Here is a 23,243-nt window from a genome sequence, read left to right on the forward strand (position 1 = left end):
TTATGGTGGAGAGATCTTGGTGCACGTCTCTGCAGGGTGGGTTTATGGTGGAGAGATCTTGGTGCACGTCTCTGCAGGGTGGGTTTATGGTGGAGAGATCTTGGTGCACGTCTCTGCAGGGTGGGGTTATGGTGGAGAGATCTTGGTGCACGTCTCTGCAGGGTGGGTTTATGGTGGAGAGATCTTGGTGCACGTCTCTGCAGGGTGGGGTTATGGTGGAGAGATCTTGGTGCACGTCTCTGCAGGGTGGGGTTATGGTGGAGAGATCTTGGTGCACGTCTCTGCAGGGTGGGTTTATGGTGGAGAGATCTTGGTGCACGTCTCTGCAGGGTGGGGTTATGGTGGAGAGATCTTGGTGCACGTCTCTGCAGGGTGGGGTTATGGTGGAGAGATCTTGGTGCACGTCTCTGCAGGGTGGGGTTATGGTGGAGAGACACGCGATTTAGAAAATATACCAAAAATGCAAACAAGGAAGCCAATAGCCTACAACGAAAGTGTTTGGAGACATGTAAACGAACCGCCTTCATGTTGCTGATGTCTATCAGTTTAGTGGTTGGGTTGGTCGACACAGGGATTTTGCATCTCTTTACCATTTTTACATTCGACTTTGTACATTCCTAGTGTTCTTTTCGATTTCTTTTTCTCATTGACAATCTAAAAATGTATGCTGGGCTCAGTGACATTTCAACAACAGAGCTGAGATCGCTAATAGAAGACCGGACTGAGTGGAGCAGAAGGACTCATTGTCTCCCGAGATGACATCACAGATGTCCTCGTTCAAGGTTACCATTTTTACATTCGACTTTGTACATTCCTAGTGTTCTTTTCGATTTCTTTTTCTTGGTAAAGTCATGATGTGAAGAAGAAATGTTGCTTTGACTTGCAATTTGTAAATTGAATTGCGCCATTTTCAACTTCAACTTCTGAACTAAAATATTACACGATTTGCACAATAAATAAATGGATGAGGAAGAATAATGGATTGCAATGATTTGGGACATGCAGATACCTCAGGCAGAAATGTACAGGGTAAAATTCAATCTGTGATCAATGACGAAATTCTATAATTCCAGTGTTTTCCATGGAACTCAATACATATGACTTATTTGACTATCTCAGGTGTAACATATGCAGATGCAAATTATGGGCCTGATTTGAATGATTAATGAGAAAATCAAAATTTAAGAGGTAAATATCGAAACTTCATATTTGTGACGTGAGTAAATTAGGGAAAGGTAGATGGATAGATTGTGTAAATGTCGAAGTTACTTGCTTAATTAATGAAAAAATGGAAAAAACGTAGTTCTATCAAATAATAGGAAAATCCCACATAAACTATCTGTAACTCTGGTAGAGATCTAGAAGTAAAGGTAGTCCCATAGCCTTTTCGAGGCTGAATTGGCAGTGGGCACGTTATTGGAAGGTGGCGCCCAACTCCTCCTTCCACTGTCTTTTACCTCCCCAACTAAAGGCAGGTACCCATTTTTACACCTGGTGGAGTGAGGGACGTCGTGTAAAGTGCCTTTCCCAAGGGCACAACATCGGTGACATGACAGGATTCGAACGCAGGACCACTGGGTTCTGGACCAACCCCCCCACCCCTGCCGTTACGCCAAACGGGCAAAGAGGACCATCATTTAATTCAGATTATGCTTATTACAACATTATGTACATTATCCATGAGACAACATATTAGGTATAACGACAATTCTATGTATAGTGTTGATTTCAATGTACAGTGTGATCCCACGCTAAGCCGATGTACTAAGTTTTACAATTCAGCCCTTTTTGGCCGCAAAGAGAGTTCACTCAATACTCTAGTATGGCAAATCACTCATAATCTTAATTCGTATTCAGGTCATACAGAATTACAGACACAGATATTCGAGTATGATTTTTTAAATTTACAGTCTAACAATTCTTTTTAATGTGTAAAGTTTGTGAAAATCAAACACTAATAGAGATCTGAATAAAACAAACAAATAGATAAACAAATAAACACGTTTTATTGGCAACCATGTCTAACGAAACTCTGTCTTACGGACGAATGGCAGTGGGTGCCACCTGCCACGCCTTGCCGTTTAAAAAATCTATCCAGTGACTGAAGTAATCTCACTACCTGGATGTCTAACCTTCATCTAAATAACAAGTCATAGGTCAGTTCAGAGGTCTGGTTTTAACTAACTCCTTTGGATATAAATCATATCAAATTTCAAGAATTACTCAATACAGCATACAGTGGGGAGAACCTAGGTCTAGGCTGCTGATGTTATTGTCATCAGCTTGAAAGAAAACCACAGAGCACGAAATTCACGGTAGTATAAAACCGACGATGATGAAGATATAGTAAAAATGCATTGTACATTTGAATAAGAATATATACATATATAGTTTTTAGAGAACATGATATATTAAAGTTTGCTACATTATGCTTAACATGAAGGTTGAATCTTCCAGCTCAAGTTTGTTATGTCTTTAAGACGTGTAAAACTTTTAGGAAAATAATCTGTCTTATTCTTAATCCTGCAGATACAAAGCAGTAGACTCTCTGGGGTTCTATTGTTCCTTTTTAAAGTGTTTATAATGATACATATATGATTACATATGAGGATAATAATAGCTGAACTAATGGAGTTTAACTTGGTAAGATTCATATCAAAACATCATTAAAACAAGGTTTGTGATAAGACGTTGCACAGATGCACTTCAAATAACACTAAAAATCTACCGGTAGACATTCCATCGTTTACAGTTAAACTTGAAAAACAAAGAAAAAAAAACAGCACAATTTCCACACGACAATGCAGCATACAACCATGACGTCGTCGCCATGACATCAGAGTGGCCATGACGTCATCACAGCAGGCGGATGAGAACAGCGGAGAAGACCAGCATGACGCATGCGTGGACGGCACTGACACCTGTAACATGAAACGGAATTTTTAATCAAATATGAACTCGTTTCAGTTTATTGAAATTAACCTTGAAGCATGGAATACAAGCTGAATTGCGCTGATTCTTACACCGTAGTACTGTACATGAGAATATGAACATTAAAAACAAATACATCATATAACATGTCAGCGGTCTGTATCATGATGATTTTAATGCAAACTCTTGCAAAAAGCCTAACTGTAAACAAAAACAGAGGAAAACAATAAAGAACAATACAACATATGACTAGTAAGTTTGGCTTTTTGAGAACAGTTGAAGACGACAGCCCCCACTTTTCTTGTCATGTGTGTGCACTGTGATTTTAAGATGAAAGTAGTTTTTGTAAGGAGGCCCACTCTCTCGAGTTTGACCTCTGTTTTCTGGACACATTTCCGCCTACAAATATATAAAATATCGACAGCTTATCTAATTGTGCTGCTCACAAAAAGACAGACACACAAACAAGCGGCACCGAAAACATAGCCTTCTCGATCGGTCAAGGTACCGAAGGTAAAGGTGCGGTCGTGTGGCGTAACGGTAGGGTGTTCACCGCCAGAACCCAGCGGTCCCGGGTTCGAATCCACTGACGCCACCGATGTGGTGCCCTTGGGAAAAGCACTTTACATGACTTTCCTCAGGTATAGATGTGAGTATATTGTTCTTTCTACGTGGCACTGTTGTTATTAAAAACTTGAGTGCAGTGCCACGTCGTCCTGGTCTGTCCGAAAGCGACGTAAAAGGGTTTCGATGACTCACCGCTGCGCGGGGGCGCGTCGGCGACGTCGTCTGGGCCGTACTGCGCCAGGTCCACGGCGGCCTTCTGGTCGGTGGAGAGGGCCGAGTACTGGTCGTTCGTGACGGCCTGGGCCTGCTCCATGCTCAACAGGTTCAACTGGGCGACAGAGAGCCCGTTCTGTGGAGGAAAACGACCCGTGTTACCATTTCGGGCTAATTTAGACCCAAAATGTAGATTTGTAGCTCTTGCACCATGATATGAATTTAGACAAGCAATTGACCTAAAATCTAGCATGAGGGTGCATTGGTAGCAACTATTGCCATTTTAGTACGGATTCTACACAGAGCTTAACGTTATTTTGATAACTGGTCATATCTTCTCAAAGGAAGAAATATCAGCTGGGACTCACGGCTAAGGTGCTTCCGGGGATGAGTGCGATGGCTCCAGGAGTGATTGCAGGAACCTGCGCGTCCGTCAGGGCGGTCAGCTCAGCCTCAGTCAGACCAGCTGGGTAACAACAAGTTAACGAGTTAGTTAACCAGGTAGCCATTATATGCCTTGTTCGCAAGTTAACGAGTTAGTTAACCAGGTAGCCATTATATGCCTAGTTCGCAAGTTAACGAGTTAGTTAACCAGGTAGCCATTATATGCCTAGTTCGCAAGTTAACGAGTTACTTAACCAGGTAGCCGTTATATGCCTAGTTAACGACAAGTTTACGAGTTACTTAACCAGGTGGCCGTTATATGCCTAGTTAACGACAAGTTTACGCGTTACTTAACCAGGTGGCCGTTATATGCCTAGTTAACGACAAGTTGACAAGTTACGCAACCATGTAGCCATCATATGCCTAGTTAACAAGTTACTTAGCTCACAGGTGTAGTTCACGACGAGTTCACAAAAGTTACGTACACCAAACAAGTCATCAACTATCCAAAGCATTCCGCCTTCAGTCATCAGGACAGAGTTCCCCCTTCTCTTAACCACCTTTTGGAGTAAAACATACCTGCCACACATAATGGTTTTTATTGGTCAGAAATTACCCGCAATGGCAGCCTTTCTAGCGCTGAATTGATGCAGGGTATTACAGGTTTCACACAATACACAACATACATAATATGTTATCCACACTTGCATTTTGTGGAACTGTCGCATGGGTCTGGGCGGCTGCCATTCGGCGCCACCAGGTGACCTCAATACGACTTTCCCCAACCGAAGTCAGGTACCCATTTACACCTGGGTGGAGTGAGGAAAGTCGTGTAAAGTGCCTTTCCCAAGGGCACAAGATCGGTGACATGACAGGATTCGAACTCAGGACCTCTTGGTTCTGAGTCGAATTCTCTGCCGTTGCGCCACACGACCCCACATGAGCAGGAAATCCCATTCTCCATTACTCCTCTGGCTAGCAACGAGATAGCTAAATGTCCCTTTGGAGTCAAACATACCTGTTACACATGTTTTTGACAGTAACGTTTAATAGTGGAGTAAAACATACCTGCCACACATGTTTTTGACAGTAACGTTTAATAGTGGAGTAAAACATACCTGTTACACATGTTTTTGACAGTAACGTTAGTAATAGTGGAGTAAAACATGCCTGCCACACATGTTTTGACAGTAACGTAAAGCCCCTGTCACACCTGTACGTATTAACAAGTCTGTATGGGTTGCGTCTTAACATGTTTTTGGTTTAGATTAAGTTTGCAGCCGATGAAGTGATTTCTTAGGTTCGATCACTAGGCTGCACAATGGTGGGTTAAAGTAGATTTACCTTACTTAAACAAAAAAATGTTAATGCGCAACTCACGCGCACTTGAATATACACACAAGTGTGACAGGACCCCTAGTAATAGTGAAACGCACCTGCCACGGTGCCGACGTTCGTGACAGTTGCGGCGGACCAGCTGCTGGTGGCGCCGCTAGCGGAGACCGCCTTTTCCTTCAGAGCCGTGAACTGGTCCGTACTGAAGACCGTCAGGTTTCCGATGTTTGCCACAGAGTCCCTGCAGAAAGAAAAATAAGGCAGAAAAAATAAGGCAATTAGCGATGACAGAATGCACCTTCTTATGAAGAACACGCACACCCAGAGACACACACACACACATACAAACAAAGAAACAAACACACACACACACACACACATATACACACACACTTTCTCTCTCTCTCTCTCTCTCTCTCTCTCTCTCTCTCTCTCTCTCTCTCTCTCTCTCTCTCTCTCTCTCACGCACACACACACACGTACACACGCGCGCGCGTACATACCACACACACACACATAGACATACACATGCACACACACTGATTACAGGTAACGTTTACATATCAGTTCTTATTCACAATCGCTGCTACCGTCACTTGGAACAAAAACAACCATTCGAATCCGTAAGGTAAAAGATTAGTTTTGCACTTCGACCAGCTGCACGTCTGAAGGAAGTCTACGTACGTGAATGCGGTGCTGTCGATCTGGGCGATCTGAGCAGTCGTCATGCCGCCCAGGAAGTTGGACAGGCCCACCAGGTGCTCGCTGCTGATGGCGGACACCGCGGTGCTGCCCAAGTACCTGGTGAAGGCGGCTTCGGTCTGCAGGAAAGGAAGACGCAGGAGATCAAACCTAAGTTGACATTTGGACGTCAGTGAGACGTTTTCAGGGCGTGTTTCAGAAGGTAAGAAAGTAAACGACGGTTAGAATCGTCGCACATTTTTTTTGTGGTAGGAGTTCGAGCGAAGCAATGTCAAAGGCAACCATAAATAAGACGCAAGGGCAACTTTTTTTAATCTAAATTGAACTGAATTTTAAACGACACATTCACTAAGAGTGCTCTGCATCTGTTAAACAGTTTTATACACATACGACTAAGACAGGGACATAATATTGGATATTTGGATGGTAGTTTGATAGCACAGTATATTGTGGTCAGTTCAGACCTGTGCGGCGCTGTATCCGCTGTGCTGGGCGATGTTGTAGACGGCGTCGATGTCAGACAGGTCCAGAGCCGACAGGTGGGTGGTGGTGAAAGCCGTGGCGATCTTACCGAGCTTGAAGACCTGGTCGGTCGTCAGGGAGCCAGCTGCCGCGATGTCCTGTCATGAACAAGGAAAGATGCGGGTGAGCAAGGATGCCACAATACGTATGCTTAAACACACTGGTTTGATGGGGGGCATGGAAGGATATTCGTACAAAGCGTAAACATTAGGAGACACTTTTATCTTACAGTCGCTGAAAATGTATCAGTTGGGCCGATAGGAATTACTGCATGGTCACCCGACCAATCAAACCACGTGAATCGCATTGAAACTCAGATTCGTATCAGCCATAACCCGACAAATCCCTTTCTAACTTGCGTTAGCGACTACATCTGACAAAACAAACTCGCCAGTGAGATGGTGGAAGGTGTCAGCTTCCAAAAGACGTTTTCAGATTGACAATTTTAGCACTTTGGAAGTGATTGAATCCGCCCGCGATTTAACGTTTCTACCACTTTTCTCTAAACGTTAAATCGCGGGCAGATTCAATCACTTCCAAAGTGCTAAAATTGTAAATCTGAAAACATCTTCTGGAAGCTGACACCTTCCACCATCTCACTGGCGAGTTTTTTTGGCCAGATGTGGTCGTTAACGCAAGTTAGAAAGGGATTTGTCGGGTTATGGCTGATACGAATCTGAGTTTCAATGCGATTCACGTGGTTTGATTGGTCGGGGTGACGGTGCAGATAGACGGAAGATATCCTGCAGACTTACGCTGAAGACTCTGTCCCGCATGAGCTCCAGCTGCGCAGTGCTCCAGCCGGTCAGCCCGCCCAGGAACTCCAGGCAGTTCGTGAACTCGGCTGACGTCATGGCGCTCAGCTCGGCCTCAGTCAGACTCACGGCGGCGTTTCCAAGGTCCTGCACCTGGGTGCAGGTGTACACTAGGGAAGGGACGGGGAGTCAGTCCTGAACTTGGGTACACTAGCGTGTTACACCTGGGTACAGGTGTACACTAGGGAAGGGACGGGGAGTCAGTCCTGAACTTGGGTACACTAGCGTGTTACACCTGGGTACAGGTGTACACTAGGGAAGGGACGGGGAGTCAGTCATGAACTTGGGTACACTAGCGTGTTACACCTGGGTACAGGTGTACACTAGGGAAGGGACGGGGAGTCAGTCCTTAACTTGGGTACACTAGCGTGTTACACCTGGGTACAGGTGTACACTAGGGAAGGGACGGGGAGTCAGTCCTGAACTTGGGTACACTAGCGTGTTACACCTGGGTACAGGTGTACACTAGGGAAGGGACGGGGAGTCAGTCCTGAACTTGGGTACACTAGCGTGTTACACCTGGGTACAGGTGTACACTAGGAAAGGGACGGGGAGTCAGTCCTGAACTTGGGTACACTAGCGTGTTACACCTGGGTACAGGTGTACACTAGGAAAGGGACGGGGAGTCAGTCCTGAACTTGGGTACACTAGCGTGTTACACCTGGGTACAGGTGTACACTAGGAAAGGGACGGGGAGTCAGTCCTGAACTTGGGTACACTAGCGTGTTACACCTGGGTACAGGTGTACACTAGGAAAGGGACGGGGAGTCAGTCCTGAACTTTGGTACACTAGCGTGTTACACCTGGGTACAGGTGTAAGCTAGGAAAGGGACGGGGAGTCAGTCCTGAACTTGGGTACACTAGCGTGTTACACCTGGGTACAGGTGTAAGCTAGGAAAGGGACGGGGTGTCAGTCCTTAACTTGGGTACACTAGCGTGTTACACCTGGGTACAGGTGTACACTAGGAAAGGGACGGGGAGTCAGTCCTGAACTTGGGTACACTAGCGTGTTACACCTGGGTACAGGTGTACACTAGGGAAGGGACGGGGAGTCAGTCCTGAACTTGGGTACACTAGTGTGTTACACCTGGGTACAGGTGTACACTAGGGAAGGGACGGGGGGTCAGTCCTGAACTTGGGTACACTAGTGTGCTAAACCTGGGTACAGGTGCACACTAGGGAAGGGACGGGGAGTCAGTCCTGAACTTGGGTACACTAGCGTGTTACACCTGGGTACAGGTGCACACTAGGGAAGGGACGGGGGGTCAGTCCTGAACTTGGGTACACTAGCGTGTTACACCTGGGTACAGGTGTACACTAGGAAAGGGACGGGGAGTCAGTCCTGAACTTGGGTACACTAGTGTGCTAAACCTGGGTACAGGTGCACACTAGGGAAGGGACGGGGAGTCAGTCATGAACTTGGGTACACTAGCGTGTTACACCTGGGTACAGGTGTACACTAGGAAAGGGACGGGGAGTCAGTCCTGAACTTTGGTACACTAGCGTGTTACACCTGGGTACAGGTGTAAGCTAGGAAAGGGACGGGGAGTCAGTCCTGAACTTGGGTACACTAGCGTGTTACACCTGGGTACAGGTGTAAGCTAGGAAAGGGACGGGGTGTCAGTCCTTAACTTGGGTACACTAGCGTGTTACACCTGGGTACAGGTGTACACTAGGAAAGGGACGGGGAGTCAGTCCTGAACTTGGGTACACTAGCGTGTTACACCTGGGTACAGGTGTACACTAGGGAAGGGACGGGGAGTCAGTCCTGAACTTGGGTACACTAGTGTGTTACACCTGGGTACAGGTGTACACTAGGGAAGGGACGGGGGGTCAGTCCTGAACTTGGGTACACTAGCGTGTTACACCTGGGTACAGGTGTACACTAGGAAAGGGACGGGGAGTCAGTCCTGAACTTGGGTACACTAGTGTGCTAAACCTGGGTACAGGTGCACACTAGGGAAGGGACGGGGAGTCAGTCCTGAACTTGGGTACACTAGCGTGTTACACCTGGGTACAGGTGTACACTAGGGAAGGGACGGGGAGTCAGTCCTGAACTTGGGTACACTAGCGTGTTACACCTGGGTACAGGTGTACACTAGGAAAGGGACGGGGAGTCAGTCCTGAACTTGGGTACACTAGCGTGTTACACCTGGGTACAGGTGTACACTAGGAAAGGGACGGGGAGTCAGTCCTGAACTTGGGTACACTAGCGTGTTACACCTGGGTACAGGTGTACACTAGGGAAGGGACGGGGAGTCAGTCCTGAACTTGGGTACACTAGCGTGTTACACCTGGGTACAGGTGTACACTAGGAAAGGGACGGGGGGTCAGTCCTGAACTTGGGTACACTAGTGTGTTACACCTGGGTACAGGTGTACACTAGGGAAGGGACGGGGAGTCAGGCCTGAACTTGGGTACACTAGCGTGTTACACCTGGGTACAGGTGTACACTAGGGAAGGGACGGGGAGTCAGTCCTGAACTTGGGTACACTAGCGTGTTACACCTGGGTACAGGTGTACACTAGGAAAGGGAGGGGAGAGTCAGTCTCGAATTTGTGTAAACTAGAGAGTTGTTAACAAAATACCATGACAGAGGGAGTGTCAATGATTTGTCAATGAAAAGGAGGAAGTGGAGACAGGTGATTGATAGGTGATTGACAGGTGATTGACGTGTGCTGACCTGTGGCTTGCCTCCTGCGCCTGGAGCCGGACGATCCAGTCGTGGCCTCCTTTATCTTGTTAAACATCGCAGTCCTGGAAATAATCGGTATCATCATTTAGCTTACAAGGTAATCAATCAATCGATCAACAAAGCAAGCAAGCAATTATATAAAGTAGAGGGACAAGATGGAAGGTAGTAGGAAGGTAGTAGGAAGGTAGTAGGAAGGTAGTAGGGAGGTAGTAGGGAGGCAGTAGGAAGGTAGTAGGAAGGTAGTAGGGAGGTAGTAGGAAGGTAGTAGGAAGGTAGTAGGAAGGTAGTAGGAAGGTAGTAGGAAGGTAGTAGGGAGGTAGTAGGGAGGTAGTTGGAAGGTAGTAGGAAGGTAGTAGGAAGGTAGTAGGAAGGCAGTAAGAAGGCAGCAGGAAGGTAGTAGGAAGGTAGCAGGAAGGTAGTAGGAAGGTAGTAGGAAGGTAGTAGGAAGGTAGTAGGAAGGTAGTAGGAAGGTGGGTTACCTGTCGATTCCGCAGCCGCTGTCTTGTACTGCGAGCTGCTCCTCCGCCACCACGTCCACGCTGTCTGCCAGAGACACCGCTTGGGAGACGACGTCCTGAACACACAAAACCGGTCACGGGGGAAGGAGACAATGACTTCAACCAAACGGCATCCTCACACGAAATGACCATACCATTGCCCAAAGAAATGTGATCCCCAGAATCCTCAGATTGCGATGAATTACCAAAAACTGAGAATAAAAACTAATTACTTTTACTGAGAACTTGATCTCAAAAATCTGACTCGAACTGAGTTCATGCCATTGTCGCTACAGGCTTTCCGGAATGAACATGCCCAAGGAAACGTGTGTCTCCTCAGATTGTGATCAAATTACAAAAATGGATGAACTTGATATCTCAAAGATGTAACTTAACTCGAACTGAGTAGATGGTCCATGCCATTGTCACGACATGCATGTGTTTCTGTACTTACGTTGGGGAGTGCTGAGATGAAGTCATCGGACAGGACATAAGCGTTCAGGCCAATGGTTGATATGGCTTCGGCGTCAATCGAACTAGCGTCGGTGTTACTGTTGGGAGGCAACGGAAATCAATAAACAAACAAACAAGCAAAAAACAAGCAAAGACGACCCCCCGTGAAGACTCCCAGCATGTTGAAGGACTATTTGAGTCCATTCAGGAAACGAAAAAGGTATATGAGGAGTGACCAATACTTTCCCAGATAGATAGGTGCCTAGATGCGTCAGCAGAACATGACTTTTCTTATTTTCTACTTACGCTGTGTATGTCTCAAACAGTTCCCGGATTTTTGTCTTCCGGTCCTCCGAGAGGCACTTAGTCGGGCAGTTCTGCAGGTTCTCCAGGGCGGTCCTGGCCCCCGAGGCGTCCACCCTGCCCAGAACCGCGTCCTCAGCGCCGCAGATCAGGTTCCCCATGGTCGCCATGTCCGACTCGCCCAGGTCCCCGCTGGTCTCCTTGCCCTGCAGGGAAAGATCGCCGGGTTGAACATGTTTCTAAATAAGGCTGTGGAACTGCAGTTCAGACTGTCAAACTGCAGTTCAGGCTGTCAAACTGCAGTTCAGACTGTCAAACTGCAGTTCAGACTGTCAAACTGCAGTTCAGACTGTCAAACTGCAGTTCAGACTGTCAAACTGCAGTTCAGACTGTCAAACTGCAGTTCAGACTGTCAAACTGCAGTTCAGACTGTCAAACTGCAGTTCAGGCTGTCAAACTGCAGTTCAGGCTGTCAAACTGCAGTTCAGACTGTCAAACTGCAGTTCAGGCTGTCAAACTGCAGTTCTGACTGTCAAACTGCAGTTCAGACTGTCAAACTGCAGTTCAGACTGTCAAACTGCAGTTCAGACTGTCAAACTGCAGTTCAGACTGTCAAACTGCGGTTCAGACTGTCAAAATGCAGTTCAGACTGTCAAACTGCAGTTGAGACTGTCAAACTGCAGTTCAGACTGTCAAACTGCAGTTCAGACTGTCAAACTGCAGTTCAGGCTGTCAAACTGCAGTTCAGGCTGTCAAACTGCAGTTCAGGCTGTCAAACTGCAGTTCAGGCTGTCAAACTGCAGTTCAGGCTATCTTACTACAGTTCAGACTGTCAAACTGCAGTTCAGACTGTCAAACTGCAGTTCAGACTATCTTACTAGAGTTCAGACTGTCAAACTGCAGTTCTGACTGTTAAACTGCAGTTCAGGCTGTCAAACTGCAGTTCAGACTGTCAAACTGCAGTTCAGACTGTCAAACTGCAGTTCAGGCTGTTAAACTGCAGTTCAGGCTGTCAAACTGCAGTTCAGACTGTCAAACTGCAGTTCTGACTGTTAGACTGCAGTTCAGGCTGTCAAACTGCAGTTCAGACTGTCAAACTGCAGTTCAGGCTGTCAAACTGCAGTTGAGACTATCTTACTACAGTTCAGACTGTCAAACTGCAGTTCAGACTGTCAAACTGCAGTTCTGACTGTTAAACTGCAGTTCAGGCTGTCAAACTGCAGTTCAGACTGTCAAACTGCAGTTCAGGCTGTCAAACTGCTGTACAGACTGTCAAACTGCAGTTCAGACTGTCAAACTGCAGTTCAGACTGTCAAACTGCAGTTCAGGCTGTTAAACTGCAGTTCAGGCTGTCAAACTGCAGTTCAGACTGTCAAACTGCAGTTCTGACTGTTAAACTGCAGTTCAGGCTGTCAAACTGCAGTTCAGACTGTCAAACTGCAGTTCAGGCTGTCAAACTGCAGTTGAGACTATCTTACTACAGTTCAGACTGTCAAACTGCAGTTCAGACTGTCAAACTGCAGTTCTGACTGTTAAACTGCAGTTCAGGCTGTCAAACTGCAGTTCAGACTGTCAAACTGCAGTTCAGGCTGTCAAACTGCAGTTGAGACTATCTTACTACAGTTCAGACTGTCAAACTGCAGTTCAGACTGTCAAACTGCAGTTCAGGCTGTTAAACTGCAGTTCAGGCTGCCAAACTGCAGTTCAGACTGTCAAACTGCAGTTCAGAAAAAGTGTTCCTGAGTGACAAAATTGTTAAACTTTGTAAAACCGAGTCGAAAGAAGACAAAAAAAGGTTCAGGATGAGGTCTCATCCATTTTGGTCCACCATTGTTACATCCGGAGATGACCCATCCGTCTCTTTGTATAATCGATAAACATCTATTTGTTTCGTCGAAGAAGATTAGACAACAGCAAGGAGGGCTAAGGGTAGAAATGTCTTGCACTTGGGACACAGCCTTGGCGGCAAACCAGCTTTAGCTCCTATAGTAAAACAATAGGAACTATAGTCCCCTTTTACTTCAACCTTGTCTTGATATGTCTAATTTGTTTCCTATTGGACTACTCAAAATTGTCTTCTCATGTTAATTCATGATTCGTTGTTATAAACCTGCTGTTCGACTAATCTTGCTCACAGTCACTGACGAAACGTAGTGGATGCTACTTGAAACGTCTGACCAATCCAAAGGCATATCCAGTTGTTCGAGTGACTGTTTTTTTGGCGCATCAATTTGTTTCATCGACAAACATCTATTAGCTTCATCGATAAACTCAATGATCTAACAAGAAATAGTCATGCCTTTAAGTACCAGAATTATCAACGAAGGATTGATGTGTTCAAAAATTCGTATTTCCCGAGAACCATAGTAGAATGGAACTCGTCGTCATCAGATGCTGTCGGAACACCTTCACTAAATAGCTTCAAAGACGATTGCAGTCAGATGTGCAAAAGTCAGGTGTGACAGGCCGTACAGTGTAATATAACCAGCTGCTGCCGCCGCGTGCCTGCGAAGCTGGTGGGTTACACCGAAGGGTAGTTATACCGGCTATACAGATACAGATACAGAAAAAAGAGCCGTACCAGACACCTGAGCGCGTTGGTAGAGTGCTTCTGCTGCCGAATCTCCTGTGTCTCGAACAGGCGCTCAGAACCCGCCACCTTCTGGGCAACGGCTTCGCACAGAGCGGCTGCCACGTTACCGAGATCCTCTGTCCTGGAGAGAGGGAAGAAACAGAGAAAGATGTCTTAAGATGATGTAAGTCAGGCAGAATATTCGATACGGTTGTACTGGTTGAGACTGAACTAGAACACTGCCAAAAATGCCAACATCCGAAAGTAAGACGCAGACGCTCAAAATTGAAGAGAACTTGACATGAAAGGCTGGCCCAATCCAATGGGTGGGGGGGAGTGTGTGTGTGTGTGTGTGTGTGTGTGTGTGTGTGTGTGTGTGTGTCCGTGTGTGTGTGTGTGTGTCCGTGTGTGTGTGTGTGATGGGTGGGGGTAAGTATGTGTGTGGTGGGGGTGTTTAAATGTGTGTTTTGGGGGTGTCAATGTGTGGATGAAATTGGTAGAAAGTGAATCAAAGTTCAATGTGATCTCGAAACTGGAGTATTTGCAAACTTAGTGTCCTGGTTGAAGTCTAAGATGATGTGGAGATGATCAGCGATATAATCGACAACTTTCTCAGGTGTTGAGGATAACATGACAGTTAGATACGGGGCAGTTGGTTAGTTCAAAGTCCTTCCCTAACCATATTGTTTATAGATCATTCCCATCTGGATTGGCGTGTTTGGGTAATTGAACCCACGACATATTTTTGAAGCCTAATCTTGACTGTGAATCGAAACCAGGATCTAATATACTGCAGGCAAAGCGAGCTCCGGCTACAGTGCTATAGCCTCTGTGCATGCGCTTTTTGGCGACGCCCAAGGGGCGAAGGTGGTTGAGATAGGACGACTTACGACATGTCAGGAATGACGTCAGCGGGGATGGTGTCCAGGTCGGTCTGGCTCAGGTCAGCGAAGGACGAAGGGAGAATCTCGTCTTTCAGTCGCTTCGCTATCTTCCTGGTCTGTGGGAAGGGCAAGTCAAACACGTGGTCAGGGCAAGTCAAACACGTGGTCAGGGCAAAGCATACAGGTGGCCAGGGCAAGTCAAACACGTGGTTAGGGCAAGTCAAACACGTGGTCAGGGCAAGTCAAACACGTGGTTAGGGCAAGTCAAACACGTGGCCAGGGCAAGTTAAACACGTGGTTAGGGCAAGTCAAACACGAGGTTAGGGCAAGTCAAACACGAGGTTAGGGCAAGTCAAACACGTGGTTAGGGCAAGTCATAAAGGTGGCCAGGGCAAGTCAAACACGTGGTCAGGGCAAGTCAAACACGTGGCCAGGGCAAGTCATACAGGTGGCCAGGGCAAGTCAAACACGAGGTTAGGGCAAGTCAAACACGTGGCCAGGGCAAGTTAAACACGTGGTTAGGGCAAGTCAAACACCTGGTTAGGGCAAGTCAAACACGAGGTTAGGGCAAGTCAAACACGTGGTTAGGGCAAGTCAAACAAGTGGTTAGGGCAAGTCAAACACGTGGCCAGGGCAAGTTAAACACGTGGTTAGGGCAAGTCAAACACGTGGTTAGGGCAAGTTAAACACGTGGTTAGGGCAAGTCATACACGTGGCCAGGGCAAGTTAAACACGTGGTTAGGGCAAGTCAAACACGTGGTTAGGGCAAGTCAAACACATGGCCAGGGCAAGTCAAACACGTGGTTAGGGCAAGTCAAACACGTGGTTAGGGCAAGTCAAACACATGGCCAGGGCAAGTTAAACACGTGGTTAGGGCAAGTCAAACACGTGGCCAGGGCAAGTCAAACACGAGGTTAGGGCAAGTCAAACACGTGGTTAGGGCAAGTTAAACACGTGGTTAGGGCAAGTCAAACACGTGGCCAGGGCAAGTTAAACACGTGGTTAGGGCAAGTCAAACACGTGGTTAGGGCAAGTTAAACACGTGGTTAGGGCAAGTCAAACACGTGGTTAGGGCAAGTCATAAAGGTGGCCAGGGCAAGTCAAACACGTGGTCAGGGCAAGTCAAACACGTGGCCAGGGCAAGTCATACAGGTGGCCAGGGCAAGTCAAACACGAGGTTAGGGCAAGTCAAACACGAGGTTAGGGCAAGTCAAACACGTGGTTAGGGCAAGTCAAACACGTGGTTAGGGCAAGTCAAACACGTGGCCAGGGCAAGTTAAACACGTGGTTAGGGCAAGTCAAACACGTGGTTAGGGCAAGTTAAACACGTGGTTAGGGCAAGTCATACACGTGGCCAGGGCAAGTTAAACACGTGGTTAGGGCAAGTCAAACACGTGGTTAGGGCAAGTCAAACACATGGCCAGGGCAAGTCAAACACGTGGTTAGGGCAAGTCAAACACGTGGTTAGGGCAAGTCAAACACATGGCCAGGGCAAGTTAAACACGTGGTTAGGGCAAGTCAAACACGTGGCCAGGGCAAGTTAAACACGAGGTTAGGGCAAGTCAAACACGTGGTTAGGGCAAGTCAAACACGTGGTTAGGGCAAGTCAAACACATGGCCAGGGCAAGTTAAACACGTGGTTAGGGCAAGTCAAACACGTGGCCAGGGCAAGTCAAACACGAGGTTAGGGCAAGTCAAACACGTGGTTAGGGCAAGTTAAACACGTGGTTAGGGCAAGTCAAACACGTGGCCAGGGCAAGTTAAACACGTGGTTAGGGCAAGTCAAACACGTGGTTAGGGCAAGTTAAACACGTGGTTAGGGCAAGTCAAACACGTGGCCAGGGCAAGTTAAACACGTGGTTAGGGCAAGTCAAACACGTGGCCAGGGCAAGTTAAACACGTGGTTAGGGCAAGTCAAACACGTGGCCAGGGCAAGTCAAACACGAGGTTAGGGCAAGTCAAACACGTGGTTAGGGCAAGTCAAACACGAGGTTAGGGCAAGTCAAACACGTGGTTAGGGCAAGTTAAACACGTGGTTAGGGCAAGTCAAACACGTGGTTAGGGCAAGTTAAACACGTGGTTAGGGCAAATCAAACACGTGGTTAGGGCAAGTTAAACACGCGGTTAGGGCAAGTCAAACACGTGGTTAGGGCAAGTCAAACACGTGGTTAGGGCAAGTCAAACACGAGGTTAGGGCAAGTCAAACACGTGGTTAGGGCAAGTTAAACACGTGGTTAGGGCAAGTCAAACACGTGGCCAGGGCAAGTTAAACACGTGGTTAGGGCAAGTCAAACACGTGGCCAGGGCAAGTCAAACACGTGGTTAGGGCAAGTCAAACACGAGGTTAGGGCAAGTCAAACACGTGGCCAGGGCAAGTCAAACACGTGGTTAGGGCAAGTCAAACACGTGGCCAGGGCAAGTCAAACACGTGGCCAGGGCAAGTTAAACACGTGGTTAGGGCAAGTCAAACACGTGGTTAGGGCAAGTTAAACACGTGGTTAGGGCAAGTCAAACACGAGGTTAGGGCAAGTCAAACACGAGGTTAGGGCAAGTCAAACACGTGGTTAGGGCAAGTTAAACACGTGGTTAGGGCAAGTCAAACACGTGGTTAGGGCAAGTTAAACACGTGGTTAGGGCAAGTCAAACACGAGGTTAGGGCAAGTCATACAGGTGGCCAGGGCAAGTCAAACACGAGGTTAGGGCAAGTCATACAGGTGGCCAGGGCAAGTCAAACACGTGGTTAGGGCAAGTCAAACACGTGGCCAGGGCAAGTCAAACACGTGGTCAGGGCAAGTCAAACACGAGGTTAGGCCAAGTTAAACACGTGGTTAGGGCAAGTCAAACACGTGGCCAGGGCAAGTCAAACAGACGTTTGGATGTAGAGTCAATTTTCCTCTCAGTGTGCAGTACCATCATTAATATCCATAGACAGCTGATAATGATGATAATGTGAAAAACAGGAAAGACACAAAGTGATTTGCTCACCATTTTGGAGCCGAAGTTGGCCTGTCCAGACAGGGCATTGATGGTCTCCGGGAAGTTGTCGTTGGAGATGAGGTCAAGCGTGGCAGGCGTCGCCCCGGCAACGGCGTTACCCATGGAACTGTAGGGCAGGAGAGACGACGGTAAGGAACGCGCTTTCTTTTGTAAAAAGGTCAGCTGTTTCAAGAAAAACTGACCATTCAAGTGCCTTTATCCTACACCTGAAGAGAAATGGGGTGGGCTTATCCTAACCCTAACCATTACCCCAAAGCCGAACATGAACCCATCCAAACCCAACCCTAACCCCAAGTGGGGTCGTTTGGCATAACGACAGGGTTTTTGGCCCAGAACCTAGCAGTCCTGGGTTCGAATCCCCTGGCGCCACAGATGTTGCGCCCCTGGGAAAGGCACTTTACACGACTTTTCTCACTCCACCCGGGTGTAGAAATGGGTATATTGTTTTCTGTACGCGTCGCAGTTAGAATAAGTTATGCAAACTTGATTGCAGTGCCACGTCGTCCTTGTGTGCCATAAAAGTGAACAACCAAAAATTTAACCCTGTTTTAACTGCAACGGAGTGGCCTTATTATAACCTGACCGAAACCCCAAGCCTAAGCTTGCCTAAGACTAAGCCAAAACCCTAACCCTAACCCAAACCCAAACCCCAAGCCTAAACCAAACCAAAATCAATAACCTAACGCTAACCTAACCCCTAACAATAACCCTAATAACCCAAAACCCAACCAAACCCTAACCCCTAACCCGCATTGTTATCGCTGAAAGAGAAAGAGTCCAACCTACATGACAGTGTCCCTGTCCAGCTCAGACAGTCCTTCCACCATCTTCCCAAACAGGAGAGTGGCCTGCGGATGCAACGGGAGGAGAGTCAAATGTCTGTCTGCTGTCGGTAACATGTTTCATTCGCACAGATTTGAGTGGATAAGGGCGCGGTAACATACGTCGTGCGATAGTCGTATGACCTTGATGAAATAGGATTTTGATTGAAGTGGTAAGTGAGGATAGGTGAGAGAGAGAGAGAGAGAGAGAGAGAGAGAGAGAGAGAGAGAGAGGGGAGGATGAGAGGGAGAGAGGGTGAGTGAGAGGGTGAGAGGGTGAGAGGGGGAGAGAGAGGGGGAGAAAGGGATAGAGGGGGAAGGGAGGGAGAGAGAGAGGGGTGAGAGAAAGGGAGATAGAGAGGAGAGAGAGGAGGGAAGAGAGAGAGAGGAGGGGGAGAAAAAGAGGGAGGGAGAGAGAGGGGGAGAGAGGGAGAGAGAGAGAGTAAAAGTACAGACGAGGTTCTCTCAGACGTACCTGTGCATCAGTCATTTGCAGATCACTGTATTTACTGTAGTCTCCGTTCGCAACGTCAGCGGCGATGCCATCGGCGTTGTCTTCCAGGTCCTTGAGGGGAAGGGCGTCGAAGAAAGGGTCGATCTCGTCGTTTGCCAGCTGGTCCAAGAGGTTTCCGGTTCGGGCCTGGAGAAGGAAAAATTGATCTTCTCACATCCTTGCTCTTACTGATCGATCAGTGCGCTGTGTGCTCCTCAAACACCGGGCATCCAGCCTAACGCTCGTCCTAAGGACGTCAACCCCCTTTTAGTAGTATGGCGGTCAAGTAGACGACAGCAGTCGGGATTCCAACTCTTGACTTTCAGGGCAATACACAAGTAGTAGACTGGTTTATTCTGTCATCATCATTTGACAGACAAGCCTCATAGCAGCCATTACGAGGCTGAATTGCGAGGCAAAATAAAACATAGTTCATTGTAGTTTACACAGCTTTCAGGCATCGATTAAAAGTTTATAGACAATGAATATCAGTTAAAACATTTACTTAGACCATTTAAAATATTTCACAATCACTCTCTTAGGGATTGCCTCGGGACAAACAATGCTATGAAAATGTGGTAACAATGTTCTCTAGAGTTCATTTAAAAGTCTGATGATGGCCGGAATGGCGCTTCTGGTGTAACGGTTTGTGCCAGAGGGTTGTCCATAGCGGCTCGCGTTCCGAAGGTTTCTGCCATGTTGCTGACCACGGGTGGGCGGAAGCGAGGAGTGAAAACGTGGGGACTGTTCTAGTTTAGCAGCAAAGTCGGTGCATAACTGTTGCCTTCTAGTTGACAGTCTTGGAAGGTTAAGCTGGTTCAGGGTAGCAGTGTATGAGTTGTAAGTCCGTCCTAGTATAATCCTGCAGGCCCGTTTCTGAACACGTTCTTGGGCGTCGGACTGACCTTTAGTAAAGTAAAGTAAGGTACCTACGCAGCAAACCACGGTACTGTTAGATTGTCAAGTTCATCGGTGAATTAAAATGGCATATAGCTGGGGCATAAATCTATAGGCATCCTTCCATCTTAGCAGAATATGCTATGAGATATTCCGTCAATAGACCATTTCACTGATCGTTGGCATGCAAGAAAAGCAAGGTACTCTGGATAACGCAAGAGGCAAATAACATCATTATCATGACAACATGGATCCAGTATATATCAGACACATCACGCATGCGTCGTGCACGCCTTGTCATGGCAATGTTGGTGTTCACCCCCTACGTCACCGACGCACTTCTGTGATCCGGAAAAGAAGATTTTAAGAAGTTTGTCCCACCTTCTTGGCGATCTTCTTGATCTGTTGAGGGCTCATCTCGCTCTTGGCGCTGGCGAAGGTTGAGATCGAGCTTCTGACGTCAGCGTCGGACATCTGGTCAATGTCGGCCGTGGGCAGCTTGCCGGCAAGACTCCCCAGGGCGCTCAGCTGTGGGGTTGGTTAATATCTCCGTTAGTCATACCGTACCTGAGTACGTAGTCATACATCACGTATCTAAGGACCCAGATACCTAGTCTTACCGTATTACCGGACCTATTTAGTCTTACCGTTTAATCGGACCTACCTAGTCAGTCTTACATTCCGTCTTACCGGACCTACCTAGTCAGTCTTACATTCCGTCTTACCGGACCTACCTAGTCAGTCTTACATTCCGTCTTACCGGACCTACCTAGTCAGTCTTACATCCCGTCTTACCGGACCTACCTAGTCAGTCTTACATCACGTCTTACCGGACCTACCTAGTCAGTCTTACATTCCGTCTTACCGGACCTACCTAGTCAGTCTTACATCCCGTCTTACCGGACCTACCTAGTCAGTCTTACATCCCGTCTTACCGGACCTACCTAGTCAGTCTTACATCACGTCTTACCGGACCTACCTAGTCAGTTTTACATTCCGTCTTACCGGACCTGCCTAGTCAGTTTTACATTCCGTCTTACCGGACCTACCTAGTCAGTCTTACATTCCGTCTTACCGGACCTATCTAGTCAGTCTTATATTCCATCTTACCGGACCTACCTAGTCTTACCGTCTTACCGGACCTACCTAGTCAGTCTTACATCCCGTCTTACCGGACCTACCTAGTCAGTCTTACATCACGTCTTACCGGACCTGCCTAGTCAGTTTTACATTCCGACTTACCGGACCTACCTAGTCAGTCTTACATCACGTCTTACCGGACCTGCCTAGTCAGTTTTACATCCCGTCTTACCGGACCTGCCTAGTCTTACATCGCGTCTTGCCTATCTAGACATGTAGGTCCCAAGTTCTCATTGGAACCCCCGGCAGTAATAGCTAGGCGTAAGTACTACCTACCAGTATGACGCGCCTTGACGGTACATTTTCAATATACCTGAATGTTAGATATGTGAGAGAAATTATTTAACTGGACTACAACAGAAACTTACCTGGGCTGCAGACAGGGCCCCGGAGACGGCAGCTCCGGACTTGTACTTGTCGATCAGAGCCCTCGCCTGATGCAAGAACAAACAAAAGAAATCAGGTTGATAGTAGTAAAGCTCACTCGGGCCCACTCGGAAGTTAGGTGAAGAATTCGAAGTTAGGAAGGTAGCTGACTTGTTGTCGAGGACCTATCGCAGTGTCAGCCGGTAACTTTCTATCGTTTGTTCAACATCGGGTCACCAGTATCGGGCAGACTCAAGTCAAACCGTCACATGCTTTAAAGTAAATCTAAGTTTGGTCAAATATAACCGGTCCTGTGCAGCATTCAAATGGATGAATTTAGGCCATTCTAGAAAAATAGATATTTTACGACCAAAATTGAGGAACCAGATTGTTCAGATCATCCACAATGGTGACATGTACAACGGATTATTTGTTGCAGACTACAAAGTAAAAAAAAAATGTAGCAATAGCCCTACATCCGCTCCGGTGAAGCCCTCTCCGGCCAGCTCGGAGATGGCGCCCACCACAGCTTCCTCGCTAAGGTTCTCTATCTCATCGGGCTGCAGCTCCGACAGGGACCCGGCCAGACTCTGGAGCGTCGCGGCGCTGACGGAGGCCGGGTCCGACATCTCGGCCGCAAGCAGCTTTCGGTCCAGCTGAAAACAGAAATACCGGGAGTGAACCTCAAAAATGGCGCCCAGAATGGCGTAGGGAATTTCCGGAGCAGCCTTCGTCACCCCTGCGTCTCCTAATGCATGAGTCAGTGAAGTCATGCTTGTCTCGGGCATTGATGTTTCTGAGCTAGGGTGAAGAGATGCTGCTACAGTAACACTTAGTTCAGTGCTTAGATGAGTAGCCTCCTACGGCATTGCACAGTGCGAGTTCGTTAAAAACAATGTGGATCAAAACCTCCAGAACTTTGAGAAATGTTCACTACTAACACAGATTGTTCATAGGTCATCAAGTGACAGGGATGACCTATGACAAGGCTTGCAATGCCTTGGACTGAATAATAAGTCCAAAAAAGGGACTTAAGGACTGAAGCTCCGAGTCACTACCAAACTAACTGCCCTGACTGTAGGCAGAATAAATGATTTTGCTAGGAGACTTGCAATGGTCACCGAAGGGTTTCATTGGGGGGAATGTGACTTCCCGTGGACAGGCCAATCATGCACCAAATGTTTGCAGAATTCCGCTATCTGTACCCCCGTAGGAAGGCCTGGTGGAGGCTAGATCTGTACCCCCGTAGGAAGGCCTGGTGGAGGCTAGATCTGTACCCCCGTAGGAAGGCCTGGTGGAGGCTAGATCCGTACCCCCCTAGGAAGGCCTGGTGGAAGCTAGATCTGTACCCCCGTAGGAAGGCCTGGTGGAGGCTAGATCCGTACCCCCGTAGGAAGGCCTGGTGGAGGCTAGATCTGTACCCCCGTAGGAAGGCCTGGTGGAGGCTAGATCCGTACCCCCGTAGGAAGGCCTGGTGGAGGCTAGATCCGTACCCCGCAGGAAGGCCTGGTGGAGGCTAGATCCGTACCCCCGTAGGAAGGCCTGGTGGAGGCTAGATCTGTACCCCCGTAGGAAGGCCTGGTGGAGGCTAGATCCGTACCCCCGTAGGAAGGCCTGGTGGAGGCTAGATCTGTACCCCCGTAGGAAGGCCTGGTG

General features: G+C 47.7%; 1 protein-coding gene across 3 annotated transcripts in view; it reads right to left on the minus strand.

Annotated features, from left to right (window-relative positions):
* Positions 1-1,987: 1,987 nt before the first annotated feature.
* The window catches only part of LOC136440481 (otoancorin-like), a 31,366-nt gene continuing 10,110 nt past the window's right edge, over positions 1,988-23,243 (minus strand). Inside the window, exons 10-29 of one of the 3 annotated variants that reach the window (XM_066436530.1) lie at positions 22,064-22,243; positions 21,590-21,655; positions 20,463-20,609; positions 19,167-19,331; positions 18,657-18,718; positions 17,859-17,976; positions 14,880-14,989; positions 13,999-14,131; positions 11,421-11,623; positions 11,116-11,212; positions 10,644-10,738; positions 10,153-10,226; positions 7,989-8,005; positions 7,410-7,562; positions 6,597-6,752; positions 6,115-6,251; positions 5,532-5,671; positions 4,080-4,177; positions 3,691-3,847; positions 1,988-2,921 (exon numbers count right to left, since the gene is read on the minus strand). In XM_066436530.1, coding sequence (XP_066292627.1) covers positions 2,857-2,921; positions 3,691-3,847; positions 4,080-4,177; positions 5,532-5,671; positions 6,115-6,251; positions 6,597-6,752; positions 7,410-7,562; positions 7,989-8,005; positions 10,153-10,226; positions 10,644-10,738; positions 11,116-11,212; positions 11,421-11,623; positions 13,999-14,131; positions 14,880-14,989; positions 17,859-17,976; positions 18,657-18,718; positions 19,167-19,331; positions 20,463-20,609; positions 21,590-21,655; positions 22,064-22,243 — 2,373 coding nt within the window. In that variant the 3' untranslated portion in view covers positions 1,988-2,856. Of the gene's footprint in view, positions 2,922-3,690; positions 3,848-4,079; positions 4,178-5,531; positions 5,672-6,114; positions 6,252-6,596; positions 6,753-7,409; positions 7,580-7,988; positions 8,006-9,834; positions 9,852-10,152; positions 10,227-10,643; positions 10,739-11,115; positions 11,213-11,420; positions 11,624-13,998; positions 14,132-14,879; positions 14,990-17,858; positions 17,977-18,656; positions 18,719-19,166; positions 19,332-20,462; positions 20,610-21,589; positions 21,656-22,063; positions 22,244-23,243 lie in introns of all 3 variants that reach the window. The other 2 variants (XM_066436528.1, XM_066436529.1) reach the window with 2 other exon arrangements.

This window comes from Branchiostoma lanceolatum, chromosome 8 (assembly GCF_035083965.1).
Source record: "Branchiostoma lanceolatum isolate klBraLanc5 chromosome 8, klBraLanc5.hap2, whole genome shotgun sequence".
Classification (NCBI taxonomy): Eukaryota; Metazoa; Chordata; class Leptocardii; order Amphioxiformes; family Branchiostomatidae; genus Branchiostoma; species Branchiostoma lanceolatum.